Below are 15,918 nucleotides of genomic sequence, written 5' to 3'. Positions count from 1 at the left end.
AAATCTATATTACAAGCCAATTGTAAATTGACATGTGGCATGGTTGATGACACGGCATACCGAAAAATTACAATTTTATCATTAAAATAAAAAATAAAAGAAGGGCCGCCCCACTAGCTAAAGGACAGCCCAGTGAGGGGCAATGGGCCTCCCTTCACTGCAAAAGAACTTAGGACCAAGAAAATTGATTTTGAAGCAAGTACCACTCTAGCTAGTGAGCATACCTTTCTCAGTTTTTTTTTTTTTTTTGTTTTTTTGTTTTTTTGGCTAAGACCAAGTACAACTCTTGTGATCAGAAATACATGTCGTTTTGTGGCTTCAAAATGCTTATGTTATTGGCCGGTTAAGGCATTTGCTTCCTCTGATTGCTAAACATTTTTATGGTGTAAAAGTGAAAATAGTTTGTTCAGTGCAAAAACGACTTCAACTAGCCCCTGCCAATTCGTCCCTAGCCTAGCTAACCCTTTGCTTCCACTCCAACTAAAGTCTTTAAACGTGCTTATTCTTAAGTGCTCATTCCGTACCATTTATTAATTAGGGCAAAAAGCTCAATATTGTATAAACAACATTTTTAATTATGTTTCCCACGTTGTACTCCACTTCCTAATTAACTTGGATAATTTATGATTATCACCGTAGAAAAATTGAGTTTAAACACTACAATTTTTAAAATAAAGATCCAGATAAATTTGCTAGCAATCTAAACAGTAAATATGAATCTTTATGAAACCCAATTGCCCCAACAAGTGAGCGGGCTACCCGAGACCTGTTTGGGCATGTGAGTCTTATAGAAACTCTCTCACATTTACTATCTAAGCTGATAACAATCCTTGTAACAAAATTGCTATAAATCTGTATTCCAAAAGCAACTCGATGAGTGAATTGATAGATTATTAGGCTTGTGGAAGGGTGATTGCAAGCTCCCTTCGACTTTCAGGTAGGAGAGACCAGAGAAAATCCTACTTAAGGCTAGCTAGAGATTGAATGACACAATTTGTCAAATACTTTCTCTCTGATTTTCTATTAACAACAAGATGGCCTTTAAATAGAATACAATAGGATAACACTTAAATTGATAAGGACTCCTACTTAATCCTAAGATTTGAAAGAATCGTCTTGATGATTTGAATGGGATTTCAATGAAAAGGCTCTCATGATCGAAGGTTTCAAAAGCAAAGCCAAGAGAGCAAACTGCCCTTGTTATATATATATCATGAGTGGCTTGTTGACCCCTTGACACCATTAGCTTAATATATTATATTATATTGTAAAGAAAGGGATTAAAGAAGAGGAGCAACCTCAAATCTTAATTCTGTCTATTTCCTGCCTTCCAAGCAACATCTAAGCACCTAAATTTATGAAGCCTAAGTATGTCTTATTGTCCTTTGCCATCGCAGGCCTTTCTATTTTTCTTATATTTTCTCACACCAAGTGTGTTGAACCTTAAACCCTTTCTATACAAGGAAGAGAGAAGCACCGTTAAAATGTTAGGCTTTTCTTGTTCATTTTCATTTATCATTTGCACACAAGTAACAAATATCTAGATTGAATCTCCAACCTAATTTAGAAGAAAACTCTGTCTGTGAAATAAAACTAAGATATATAATTTTCTAAGAGGACGGCATTGTGTATATATATATAATGGCATACATTCAAGCTTGTATCTTTAAAAAGAAATTCAACCCTCACCTGAAAATTCCCAAAAGGAATATCAAACGCTGAAAGGTTTAACAAAGTCAGATTGGCCAATTAATTCATCCATTGGCATCTGCTGAATTTGCTTAGAAAATCTAAAAATCGCTTCATCTCCTTCCAGTAAAGTTGTCCAAGCACGGTGGCAAAGGAATTTTGAAGGGTGAGTGGCATTCATGTGGCTTCTCTCTCTCTCTCTCTCTCTCTCTCTCTCTCTCTCTCTCTCTCTCTCTCTCTCTCTCTCTCTCTCTCTCTCTCTCACGCAATAAAAGAAAAAAGAGTAGATGATTTATGTTTTTTAAATAATCCAAAAGTTATTGCAATAATTGCGGTACTTCAAATCCTGGATCAAATGACGTAATTTTCACTTTTCTGAGTAGGAATTACAGCTTTTGGAACAATATATGTAGTAATTAAAATTTAGGGCCATAGTGATGGTCCTCATAATAGTTTTTCCTCGATCAGAATCATTCCTAGCTATACAATATTAATGACTATTGACTAGCAGTCAAAAGCTTTTGTTGGATTCATAAACATTAAAGAAAATTTCAATTTTCATTAATACATATATTATTTTGGTTGTAATTAGCTTGGAGAGGGGCTTCTAGTTAATTTAGTGTCTACAGCATGTATGCATACATTAAGCATTTGGAAAATGTTTGGGGTAATACAGATTTTACTACATTTTTCTTACAAACTGCCACGTTAGTCACTTAAAAACTTAAGGCCTCATGTTTCTCAACATCAACAACATCTACGTCCATCTCCCAGCCTCGGCCCATCTCCTCCGTCGCTGCCTCCACACCCGCATTGACGACGTCAATCACCTCGTCTCTTCCTCCTCCTCTATAAGAGGGGTGGCTCGTACGATCAGGCCATAGATATCTCTATGGAAGGAAACTCACAGCCGGCCATAGGTGAGTCGACCACCCCTAACCCTTCATTTTGGGGCGACATAAGTCACATAACTGACATGAGTGTTATATGAACTGGCACATTAGTTTGTATACATGAAGACGTAATAAAATATAGTACTCACCTTAGTAGCATTTATATTTATAAGCAAGCATGGTAAGTGTTTGTATGTGTGCGTGAGTGTGGTGGGGAGGGACAAAATTAATTAGATTAATCTCCTCAAATTCTTAATATATAACAAGTAAACAAGTGAATTTTTTTAGAATAAACGAGGAAATATTCAAAATCACATGGTAAGTGTTTATAGTGGATGTGTGAGAGACATAGTGATTATGTAAAATCTTTATTTGGAGGTCATGCTGTGCAAGTAATGATGATAAGACTCTTTAGTACTGAATTTTATACTTGGCTTTTGAGCTTTCCAGTTCATGATGTCTACATAGGGGCATATAAAATTTTGTCACTATGTTAGTAATCTGGACAGGCTCAAAAGCTGAAATCCAATTAATTAATATAACGAAATCTAGCACACAGAAAGAGTATTGAGTAAATGGCTGGAAAAGAAAAGGCAACCACATCAAATATAGCAACTAGGGGAAGTTTGCCAATGTTTTTAAGGTTTAGGGTTTATGGTTTTACAGTGGCGGCGGCTATAATCGCTTTTTTACTCAATATTTAAGGTGATGCCTTGATTGTACACTTCCTTAGTTGTGCATCTTTGTCGATCGGAATTCTCTGCAATTTTTTCGTTCAGATTGATGGAATTGAAATTCCTGCAATTGTGAGAGGCCTCTACTTGGACAAGTAAGTCCGTGTGGAGCCTCTCACAATTGCAAGTCCAATTGCAAAGGACCGAGAAACAAACAGTTGTAAGGATTTGATCACAACCATCCATCAATTACAATAAAACTACAAGTACGTACACTTGTTTAAATTTTTGTTGCTTAGATGGCATTTGAAGCAACTTCTTGAACATCTCCATTGCCATTCCCTTGTTAAAATGCTAGAAAACTGTGCTTACATATTGGCATGGTTGTTATTATGTGAAACTGATATGAGAATTTTTTTTGTTCGTTTGTATACTTAATTTGTTATTACTGAAGTGCTACGCTTTAACAGTTGGATGGATATGTAACAACAGTAGTCTAAACCTTTACAAGAAGGTCTAAGGTAATGCTAAATAGAAGAAACCTGCAATCAAGGAAATGAGAGATTTAGGAGATGAGAGGGAGCTACCTCTTGTTATATAGCCTAGCTATAGGTTCGATAGGCTCTCCAATGGACCAAAAGAAAATTCATATATATATACAAATGGTAATTTAGTACAATTGCCTTCTAATATTTAAACAACAGAATTATAGCTTTAGAGAATGTTAATTTGTTTCGTGCCTTCTCACATTTTTTAAATGATTTTGGACATCTTTCCATGGGTTAGGCTTAATTGATACCTGATAGTGCAAGCAAAGCAACCTTTTTAGGTCGATCCCCTTAATTTACAACTTTCTGCCTTCTTCTTTATCGATCTGTAACAGCTCGATCTCTCCCTATAAACTCACCATAATCCTATTACATTTTGTCATTTTCTACTTACTAATTAAATTCACCAAAAAGACTTTGTACCCTTTAAACCTCTCTCTCTCTCTCTCTCTCTCTCTCTCTCTCTCTCTCTCTCTCTCTCTCTCTCTCTCTCTCTCTAGCACATTTATATTATATATATATGAGCTCGATCAGTTGCTTCACTTGCAAAATTCACCATCAAGACTATTCCTAGCTTGCAGCCTTCCTCATTCTTTCAATTTTCTATCATTTTTTTCTCTCCCTCTTTCTCTCTAGAAAAGGAGAAGAAAAAACTCCAAAACCTCGTCATTTAAGCTCAAGACCTTCATAGTCTCATAGAGATCAGGTTGAATATTGTTAGTATTCTTCCATACGTACGTCTAACTTCTACATTTTCTTTGATTGATAGTCTACATCTTAATCTCATTCTTCCATTTCCTTCTGTTTATAATTTATTTGGTTTTCTTCCTCCATCTTGAAGTAGATAGCTAGAAACTATAGAAAAGGTTATATTTGTTGACTGTGTAAAGGCTTCAAGCCATGCCCACCATCAACCTGCATCATTACTGCTGAGTTTAACAAGCATCCAAAGCTCTAATACTCGCCAAAGGGTCCAAAGAATCCAAGAAAAAAGCAGCTTCCCGGCCAGTTCCCAATTCATTATATATATATATATATATAGAGAGAGAGAGAGAGAGAGAGAGAGAGAGATGAATAATTCATTTTCAAGAAACTTGGTGATGAGGTACAAGGAGTGCCTGAAGAACCATGCAGCGGCAATTGGCGGGAATGCGACCGATGGGTGTGGAGAGTTCATGCCAAGTGGAGATGAAGGCACCATGGAAGCCCTCAAGTGCTCAGCTTGCAACTGCCACAGAAACTTCCACAGGAAAGAGACAGAATTATCTGATTACCACCCCTCTCCATTAATAGGGCACCCTACAAAAACCATGATAATGTCCTACAAAAGTGGGTCGGTCGTCCCCTCAGAGTCTGATGATTATGGAAGTGGTGATGTGGCAATTAGGCCAGCTGCGATCATCAGAAAGAGGTTTAGAACCAAGTTTACAAAAGAACAGAAGGAAAAGATGTTGAGCTTTGCGGAGAAGGCTGGGTGGAGGATGCAGAAGCTAGAAGAATCAGTTGTGCAGCATTTCTGCCAGGAGATTGGGATCAATAGGAGAGTCCTCAAGGTGTGGATGCATAACAACAAACACAGCCTTGCAAACAAGAACTCCAGTAGCTAGATTACCCACTCGATCTCATACATCTATTAATTTCATTCCTGTTGATGCATGCATTCATTTCCCACTTACTTACTGTATCTTCATATTAATTTTACTTGTAGTAATATTATTTAGTAAACTGATATACAACCCACCCTCGTACATACAATTTCATGATGTGGCCGGTAGTAAAAATCAACTAGTAAAAATTAATGGTTGATTTTCACTACCACATCATCCAATTATATGGCACTCGTATTGTAGACTAGCTAATAAATAACATTAATACTCTTTACTTAATTCTTTAATTTCCTGATCTAAGGTTTCCTTTAGCGAGTTGTGGATGTTAGAGTTTCAGCAATGCATGGAAAATGTGAAGCATTTAAAACTGTTTCTTTTATCTTCTTAATTAGTTTGTTTCCTTTCTCTTTTAATATACGTTCCTTTTTCTTTTTTCGGTTTAAGTATTTAGAGATACAAGGAAATATATATATATATATATATATATATATATATAAAGTCAATAATATGTGCCGTATGATCGAATTAATAGAAACAAAGTTCGAAGAAATTTTTGCAACAAAGTTTATTAAACTGCCATGCCAGAGTTCTCACGAGGCTAGTTATACTGTAAGGGACATGATTCTTTGAAATGGAGACGAACCATTTCATATATAGTTCAAGTTGGAAGAAAATTTAGAAGAAAAAACTTCATTTCAATTTAATTTAGAAGAAAATTTTGTCCGCATAATAATTTAAGGACAATAGGGTTCTCACGAGGTTATACTATAGAGATCGAACATGATCTTTTGAGATAGAGAGAAACCATTTCATAGTTCAAATTAGATTTTAAAATGTCTAGCTAACTATATACATGACATGACTACGTAGGCAATTGGATCAAGAAATAGTTCCTTTCAATTTTACTTATTTATTATTCTTTTATGACTAATTCATAGTTTTGGATAGAACAAAGCATTGAAGCATTTATAGTACTGATGAATTTTACCCACAATGTGATCGTAAGTAGAGAATTGCACTTTGGAAGTACAAAAAGTGGGATAATCGATGTTTGGAATAGGATGGATCAGTCAATTTTTTCACTTCCATCGTTATCTTGGTAAAATTAAAAGATGAGATGTGATGGACCATCAAGTGCGTGGTTGTTTACAAATTATAATTTATTAATTAGGAATGCTAATTTTCACACTAATTTTATATCGGTTAACATGCATATTTTAAATAATTTTTTTTAAAAAATAATAATTGACATGAGAAGACAACGTCAAACAGACTAGGATCCTCTCCATTTCAAATGAAATAGATATTATCAATTTCATGGTACGGTCATGATTGAAACTAGGTGTATTTAATGCCAAACGGTGTACATGATTTCATATTAATTAAATTTCTTAAAAGATGTGCTAACATTGACTTCATATACACCATTAGATGCATCAACTTTCAATCTTGACCATGAAAATGATACTATGAAGATCTTATTCCACATCAACTTGTATACATTGACAGTTAATCTTATTCCACATCAACTGTCAATTAATTATTCTTGACGACTAATTAATTGCGGGTGGGGGATGTGAAAAAAATAAAAAAATAAAAAATTGGAGGAAGATTAATCTTGAGCTTAGGATACCCAAAGAAGTTAAAACTAGAATTGGAGGTCTAATTATGATCTTTATAGGCACTAATTGATGCTTCCATGATCCTTGTATTATATAAAGGCCACCGCAATTGATTCCTATATTTCTTTATCTTTAAAATGGTGGCTGGTGGGTTTGCTCGGCGGGTGATCGATATTAATTAATTTCCTTCATTTTTTTAGCTCACAATGATATGATTAACATTCAGACCAATCCAAACATGCTTTTAGACTTGGATGCCCATTTAATCCAATTAGGAATTCTCCTTTTCATAAAAAAGAGAAAATGCTAATATATATATATAAGAGCAGCATTTCATCTACTAGTGCTCCATTTTGGCAAATAATTAGACTAGGCAAGCTAGTAAAAATTTGCAGACTCAAGAAAAAGAAGTGAAACAAGATTGAAGAACTAAAAATGTCTTTCACAATCACAATGTTTTAACGGACAAATAGTTCAATTTGTGAATCGGGATTCCCTGTAATATAATTAGAGCATCCGAGGAGGAAATCCTAATTGTTATTAGTTTGTTTCAAAGTCATAGTTTAGTTCCACTAGAAGAGGACAAAATGCTTTAATCCCGACCAAGTGGGAGAGTATTCAAGTCCTTTAATGCCATTTTACGAGGTTAACCGCTTTAGCATTCTTCTTCGCCTTTGTAAAATTTGACTTCAACTCTCAACCAAATGACTCTTAAATCCCTGGTCCTAACATAGTCATTTGTCCATCAAGATCCTTTCCATCTTACTTGAAACGGAGGTGAGTCATTTTATAAACAAAATTTAATGTTGTTGTATTAAACGGTGTAAATAATGTCATATCATTTAAATTTTTTGAATGACTTACTAATATATTTATCACGCAATATCATCTACAACGTTAAATCCAACAACGTGAATTTATGGACTTCTCTTTGTTTCACATGAGAGGTGAGATGAAGAGATCCACTCCAATCTTGTTCACCTTGGCCATCAACTTTGGAAAATCGTGTGTACCTCTTCCCTAAAATTCGTAAGCATCTCTTCAGAGCTGTTCTACTACAGCAGAGCATTCAGATCACGTGGGAACCAAACACTCCATCAATGTACACCAGTCTATCACCTACCCGTTTCAGAGCGCTGTAACTCCTCACTTTGCTCAGTTCTTTTTCGATTCCCATATCGACCGTGCGATACGCTGCAGAACTTTTCCTCACCCATCGTCTCACCCATCCGCTCAACCTGTGGAATTTCAATTTCCACAAGCTCACATCACAGGCCTATAAATGAATCTATCATCTTCTACAAATCACCAACGGACGATGGTCAAAAGCTATTTGAAGGAATTTTCCCCTGAAATCGCTCATCTCCGACCCAGGAGCAATTTCCCCGGTGTTGAATCTCGACCCAGGCCCTCCAAGACGCAGACAACAACGGGTCCAACTACCAGATGACGGTCAAAAGTAAATTTTCATCTTCTTCGTTTATTTTTATGTTTCAGTGAGTGTATATTTGAGGTGGTAATTTTTTTTTCTTTTTCTCTAATGTATGTATATTTTTCTAGTGAGTAAGCGTAGGTGTTTCTTCTAATAAGTGTACTATTATCGGGCAAAAGTTCCATACTGTTTGTGAAAATGCAACTCAAACTGAAATTCATTTTTTTTTTCTTAGGTTGAGTGGTTTGAGAAATTTTTCTGAAGAAACTCATGGGTTTTGTTTTTTTAGGGAAATCCCTCAAAGCAGCTTACTACATGACTAAATTCCAAATCCATAACTGTTATAAGGATTAACAGTGACTCTCATATAATGACCTGATTATAAAAATTTGTAAATTTTTATTTTTTTTATATTGATTGATTATAAAAGTTGTCCAGTCTTATGTAAGAAAGCACCAGAACCCTACCTTGCTTAGACAGATGCTTGAGTTGCCAGTGTACCTACTGAGCAGGTGAGACCCAAGTGCCCTCTCACGGTGAGATAATGAGCAACTTAACTTCATTGCACGAAATTTGAATCCGTTACAAATCCATATGCATGATTGAGAAACTCCTACAACCTTATTATGACGACACTAACACTGTTTAACTTTCTAAACTAAAAAAGTCCCCCCACTTACGAATAGCTTGTCAACATACCGTAATTTGACCAGGGTATAATAAGCTTTTATAATGAGCATTCAAATACAAATATATACATCATTCAAATGCAACAAAACAAATCTTGAGCGTAAAATAGATCCTCTCCATTTCAAGCCGGAAGTTTGGGAGATACTAGAAAGATTTCGATCCTAAAAGGGACAAAATAATAAAGCGGAAGAGGAGGTAAGAAATAGAAGAAAAGTAAAGATACAATTACATATCAACAACGGATCACCCCAATTTCAGCAACAATTTGAGTTCAATTAGTTGGGTTTTGAGGTGGTTCAACAACCTAGGTGAAAAGACTACATGGTTTAATAACAGGCCAATTTCTATTAACATAGCCGTGACAAATTCCTTCTCATAACACAGATTGCAAGAAATAGCACACCAGAAGAAAATTAGGGAAAAATGAAAAACGCAATCTCAGTCCATAGACATACAAGTTACATCTCAATTCCGCGCTGCTGCGTTTCGGGTGGACTAAACTCCCTGTGTGCATCAGCCCACAAGAGTGAAACATGTATACATGGTAATCATCTTAGAAGTTCTTCAATGCAGTCTTTTATTGCGAATTTCGGCCTAAAAATCAGTGTCAAAACAAGATACCATGACCTTTGAAACCATAGACCTTGCAAAAGGTATGTAGCTCAAGCTATACCTGTTTCTCACATGACCAAGGAAGGGAAAATCAATATATAAACAAATTGTTGCATAACAGCGACAAAGATGGACAGAGAACTAGAATATATGTGAAGATGGAGTGTATTAGAAAATGAAATAGCTTTCCATTTCTTTATGGGATCAGGCATGTATACCCATGATATAAAATTCAACTGATTAAACTATTTTTTTCTCCACTTGAACATTCACATTTTCAGCCAATTCACTTTTGACAACTTGACACTTATCATAGGTTTCAGCCAATATGGGAATTCACTTGTTAGTTAGACACAAATGGTGTAAGCGACACAAAAGGTATACAACCCCAGCATACAGAAAAATTCTGCACACTTTCTACAGAGAATCAACTATAATAGACTATTTATATCAACATGCCGCCAAGCACAAGATTCAGGTGTAACACTATTACACTGGAAATGCTAAGAAAACCAAGTTTGAAACTTTTATGATATGAAATAAATGATAGACCCTCTAAAGTTAAAAGGGCAAAATTTCCCTAATTATAAGATGAAAGTATCACAGGGAAGTTAAAAATGTGAGGCTACTTCAAACATAAGCTGCTCCAACCTTCAGATTTGCTTATAATAATAGTACAGATATCAGTTTTGCATGTCATCCAAATGGGTGATCTTTCTTGATGTGCTTAGTTTTCATGATTTTCTCAACCTTCTATCTCTTTCTAACTAAGTGTTTCTCTTGTATACATCATGTGTACTTGGGTTGTGCCTTATGCGTTTTTCAATGATATCTCATTTACTTACAAAAAAAGAACAAAAGCAGTTCTTAATAAGTTTACCTTCTCTCAACACTTGATTAAACAAGAAAAAAAAATCATTTCAAAACTTAAGAAATCGACCTCATTCTTGTCTGAATTTTCATCATCATACGGTTTTGTTAGTGACTCAATTTTGTTAATTAAATTGCCTGTCCTATAATATGCCTCATGAAATGTATGTCAATCACAACTCCTGGCTTACTTATGCATGAGATTGGATAGAAGACAGGTATAATAAAAGAGTTGCATACCAAATTAGTGCACCGAACTCTAAAATAATGGCTAAAAGTGTCAATAACTTGTTATGAACCTGCTCCAATGCAAAAAAGAATAATTTAGAATGCATTTAAAATTATTGTGTGGTTTAAAGGTAAATAGTAATAAAAGAAAAAGAAGGGGGGAGGAAAACAAACAAAGGGCCGCCATGCAACTTACATAGAGAGCACAAAACAAGGCGATGATCATACTTGCAAGGTATATAGCTGTAGCATAAATCCGAACAGGGTCAAGCATCATTGTCACTTGCCTCTTGGGGCCTATGAGAAATGCTGTGCTGCCATACAAAAGACCCAACTTAGCATCCTAAGCACACAAAATAGTAATATAGAATAAGTACGAAAAGATAAAAATATGAAATATCTACTCCTATGATCTATTTGAAAGAAGGTATCAAAAAATTGAGACAAGCAACTATATAGCTATCTGAATATGCAACAAAGATGTCAGCACAATGTGCCAAATTCAGAGAACAAGTCTTAGCCAGCAAATTCATCTCTTAAGAATGATCGCCCGCATCAATGAAAAAAACATATTTTATCCATTGAAAATAATGGCCAAAAGTTTGAAATATATTACAACAAATCGCAACCCCAACAAAAGCTCTCACATATCAGAGCATCAGAAAAAAGAAAAAAAGAAAAAAAAAAAAAAAAAGAGTGTGCTGAACTTTGAAGATTACATTTATAGTAGGAATGATACCAGGACACAATTTCAAATCTCAACTTGAATATCAACGAAAGTGAAGTAGAGGAAACCTAAATTTAAGACCTTACATAAAATGACTAACAGCCTTTTCCCTTCCCTTTTCTTTACTTTGCCATTTGTTTATGGTCAAGCATTTCAAGGTGTTTTAAGCTCAAAAGACAGCATCTGTTAGCTTGATGAAAATTGGAAGATATGATCAGATTTTGATCACCTCCTAGAGCCACAAAATGAACTGTAGAAACAATATTATTCTTTAATCTAAAGTTCATTGCTTTTAACATTTATGAACAATGAAAACCAAAGAAATTCACATAACCTCATCTACATTGCCCATTCCCCTTACCATCCAATCCCACCCCCAACCTAGGGCACAAATAAAAAAGAAACACATATGACATGCCCATATAATTATTCAATTAGACAACAGAGCATACAACATAGGAATATAAATACAAACCTTCCGACCGACAGAAGGTTGCCAAATGTGAATGTTATACCGAACTTGACTGGGTTGAAGAATACAAGCATCGACTGTCCATGGAAAGAAAAAATGCATGCATATTAGTCCCCTTGAGTTTTGAAGGCCACCTATATAAATGCAGGCCACAATTCATTAATATGCACATAAAAGTTTGAGACCCCATTAACGCTACCCTGCCCTCATGAAAATATCAGGATCTCTATTAATTCTGATTCATGCAAAGGAGCTATTTCTTGGCAAATTATAACCTCAAATTTCCAGCAAAACCATGAAACAGCGTATGTTTTCTAATTACGCATCATCCATTCTAAGATGTTTCAGTTCCTCCCTCACTAAAAGCACGTATGGAGTGAAATTTACATATTCGATCACATTCAAGGAATATTATGCGACTTATGCCAACTAAAATTCCTAATCTGATCAAGTGAATGCAAGCATGAATTATTTGAAAAAATTATAAGTTAAAGGTGCACATTACGTCTGAAATTTTGACTTGTCCTCATATGTCTCAGCACAAAGTGGAAGAGTTTATGATCATTACAGTTCATTGAAGCATAGAATGCTTAACGTAATAAGTAGCGTCCTCATGTTTTTATCCAACATTGCTGAATTATACAAAATTGTCCGCATATACTAAAGTAACAACTAAGAGTGCAAACAAGCAGTGGCAAATGTTGGCAGAAAGCAAATTATTCTGGTACGGTAAAAATTTCCCAGCCACTTGCAAAATAGGACGTTCGAAATAAAGGCAATTACCAATCAAATGATATTAAGCCTCAGTTCAGTTGAGTTGGTAAAAAGTAAGGCAACGAGGGAGGGAGGGAGAGAGAGAGGGGGAGGGAGAGGGGGAGGGAGGGAGGAATCATCAATGAAATTCTTAACAGAGAACCAGTTTGAGAAGAAAGCATGTTAGCCAAGATCAGCTAGTCATAAAGTAATGAGCCAGTTCTAACTTTTTTTTTTTTTATAAGTAATAAGTTGGTCTTATTAAAAGTGTAAGGCGCTCCTAAATACACCGGTAGTATACAAGAGAACGCACCTAGCTAGAAAGTGAAAAACAAACAAGAAATTAATCAAAGGTAAACAACAACGGTGACACAAAAGCCACCGTCCAAAGATACAACGTATGAAAAAAAGAAGCTAAAATATCCTCCGAGGATCTCTCCAAATCCTCAAAACACCTATCATTTCTTTCCTTCCAAACACACCAGAGAATGCATGTTTGCACCATCTTCCAAATAATAGCACTCCTCGGCCTACCAACCGTCCACCAACACGCAAACAAGTCAAGGACTCTCAGAGGCATAACCCAAGACAGACCAAAACGAGAAAAAATAACACTCCACATAGCGTATGCAACATCGCAGTGATGGAGAAGATGATCCACTGATTCCCCGCTTCTCTTGCACATGCAACATCTATCCACCACAATGACATGCCTTTTCCTGAGGCTATCCACCGTTAAGATCTTGCCTAGAGCCGCAGACCACGCGAAAAAAGCCGCCTGTGGAGGAGCCTGAGTCCGCCATACACTCTTCCAAGGAAAGTGACTTCTCACATCGCAAGCCAGAGAGCTAAAGAAAGACCCAACCTTGAACAAACCTTTTTTGGAGGGGATCCACCACAATTTGTCTTCACTACCTCTATTAAAACTGACCGAGTGCAATACCTGGAAAAAAGCAGCAAAGGTATCCACTTCCCAATCATGCGCTTCTCTAAAAAAGCACACGCTCCACTGATTGAAGCCACCCACAAGCTCCACATTATCCGCAACTGAAGCATCCTTCGCACAAGCAATTCTAAATAAAACAGGAAAAGCTTCCTTAAGAGTTGAGTTCCCACACCACAAATCATGCCAAAATTTTGTTCTAGCCCCACCTCCCACCTCAAATCTAGAGTCCTACAAATTTCTTCCACCCTTTCCTGATGTTCTTCCACAACCCCACCCCAAAAGTACCTGTAGGCTCTAGGGAGCACCAACCTCCCCATAAACTTCCAAACTTGGAATCCACCGCTATTCTCCACCAAGCTTCCCTCTCAATCCCATAACGCCACAGACATTTGCCTAATAGAGCCTTGTTCTAACTGTGAGAGAGATTTTCCTTTCATGCAATATACTCATGAAAAAAACAAGGCATCTTGATGCCTAAAGTTTCTAAAGACTTTTAGAAGTCTGTCATATAGAAACTCATTGTGTACAAGCACAAAAGTAAGTGTATCTGATAAAGACTGATCTCTTGAGATGTTACAGTCCTTGCCTTTTTGGCCCTTCTCCTGGAAAAAGGTCTAATTCTATTAAGAGTCTAATCCATTGCTCTTGATGGTTCAACTTATGAAAAGGAAAGCAAAGTAAAGAAAAAAGAAGAAAACTTTTTGGAGTGCCAAATTTAGTGTTTAAAAACAAAAGCGTCAAATGTTCGGGGAATTGGGGAAACTGGGATAGATTGCAAGGGAATTGGCATTTTAAGCTGACTCTGGTTATACCAAAAGTACCAAACAAGAAAAATTTCAAAGATCCAATAGTCAGCCAATATCTCCTTCATTTTCATTTACTACATTTACTTGTTATCGAGGTTCTTAGCAGAGATATATGTTTGGACAAGCAACACTACTTGGCCACATTTGCATTCATCTAAATGAAGTCACATCTATTTACTTTCCACTCAAAGCATATATATAGATAACTAAAAATAATGGGTAATAACTAATTTGAAAGGAAAACACAACTCAAATCATCCAAGGATCAAAACTTACCAAGAGCGTACAAGTCAAACCAGCAACAAAACATATGACAAAGCCGTTAAGCCTCTGTTTAATCAGAAAGAGAGTGAGACAAACTATTAAAACCAATCTCATCAAGGAATAGAAAATCTTCGAAGTTCAATCAGCAAAACATGGAAAACTTTAAGAACAAAACTATAGAGCTCAAACAAAACATGCCCAATTAACCAGTAAAACATTCTCGAAAATAAAGGGAAAAAAAATGTAGTTCTAACCAATCTTAGCCTACATTGACCACCAATCTTCCCCTCCCCTTTCCCCTGTATTGCTCATAAAAAATAAAAAATAAAAATTTAAAAAAAAAAGACCACCTAGATGGCAAACCACCCAACTGAGCTCACAGCTTCCTTCGGAGATGAATTTTGCAAGTTATTCTCCATTAGCAATATACATTCCAAAACACACCCAGTCCAAACACTAGCAATCAAGTCTAGATCCAGAAAGCCCAACGCTTTCCACTGTCATTGATCGCATCAACATTTTCATCATACCATTCTAAAACCTTTCTGCTTAGTTTTAACCCAATTTTTGCATCAGTTTATAAGGACTACTCTTAACTGCAAAAGAATTGCGGATTTAGCTAATCTTTCCCTCGGTGTTTTTTCTGAGCAACCAAACAGAGGCACAAGCAAAGACCTACCTGCTTGGTGGACAAGGTGCAGCTGCGATTGAAGTCTTCCATGAATGAGAAGGAGCCGTTCTCTTCTAGCGATGCAGCTTGGCGTTCTTCTTCTTCTTCCACCTCCATTCCCACTAGCATCTTCATCTTCTCCAACGCCTGGTTCATCTTCTCCATTTCGTTATTGTTTCTCACTCTTTTTCTCGAGAAAATTTGGGGAATGGAAAATTGGATCTGTGTGAGAATTAGAGTGAGAAAATTGTCGTTGCTTCAATTCGCAGCAAAATTTTCCGAAACAGAGAAAATGATGATTAATTCATTGAGGAATGCTAGGGAGACTCCCATTTCCCTCCTCCCTATCTATTTCCTTATACGTGGCACTGCCACGTCAATGCCACATTCACAAAACAAAAAAAAATTGCCCCCA

At 36.2% G+C, this 15,918-nt stretch overlaps 2 protein-coding genes across 2 annotated transcripts; one reads left to right on the top strand and one right to left on the bottom strand.

Annotated features, from left to right (window-relative positions):
* Positions 1 to 4,328: 4,328 nt before the first annotated feature.
* LOC133867015 (zinc-finger homeodomain protein 4-like) lies at positions 4,329 to 5,540 on the top strand. The gene has a single exon (XM_062303686.1). It carries the CDS (start codon positions 4,875 to 4,877, stop codon positions 5,409 to 5,411), a length of 537 nt encoding a protein of 178 aa, XP_062159670.1. The 5' UTR covers positions 4,329 to 4,874; the 3' UTR covers positions 5,412 to 5,540.
* Positions 5,541 to 9,358: 3,818 nt separating this feature from the next.
* LOC133866403 (uncharacterized) lies at positions 9,359 to 15,837 on the bottom strand. Its single transcript, XM_062302916.1, has 6 exons — positions 15,513 to 15,837; positions 14,846 to 14,899; positions 12,068 to 12,141; positions 11,062 to 11,179; positions 10,878 to 10,936; positions 9,359 to 9,828 (listed from the first exon to the last, which is right to left on the bottom strand). The coding sequence occupies exons 1-6, from the start codon at positions 15,666 to 15,668 to the stop codon at positions 9,750 to 9,752; spliced, it is 540 nt and encodes a 179-aa protein (XP_062158900.1). The 5' UTR covers positions 15,669 to 15,837; the 3' UTR covers positions 9,359 to 9,749.
* Positions 15,838 to 15,918: the final 81 nt, after the last annotated feature.

Source organism: Alnus glutinosa, chromosome 4 (assembly GCF_958979055.1).
Source record: "Alnus glutinosa chromosome 4, dhAlnGlut1.1, whole genome shotgun sequence".
Taxonomy (NCBI): domain Eukaryota; kingdom Viridiplantae; phylum Streptophyta; class Magnoliopsida; order Fagales; family Betulaceae; genus Alnus; species Alnus glutinosa.
The sequence above is the reverse complement of the archived record's forward strand: the minus strand, read 5'-3'. Positions and strand labels throughout refer to the sequence as shown.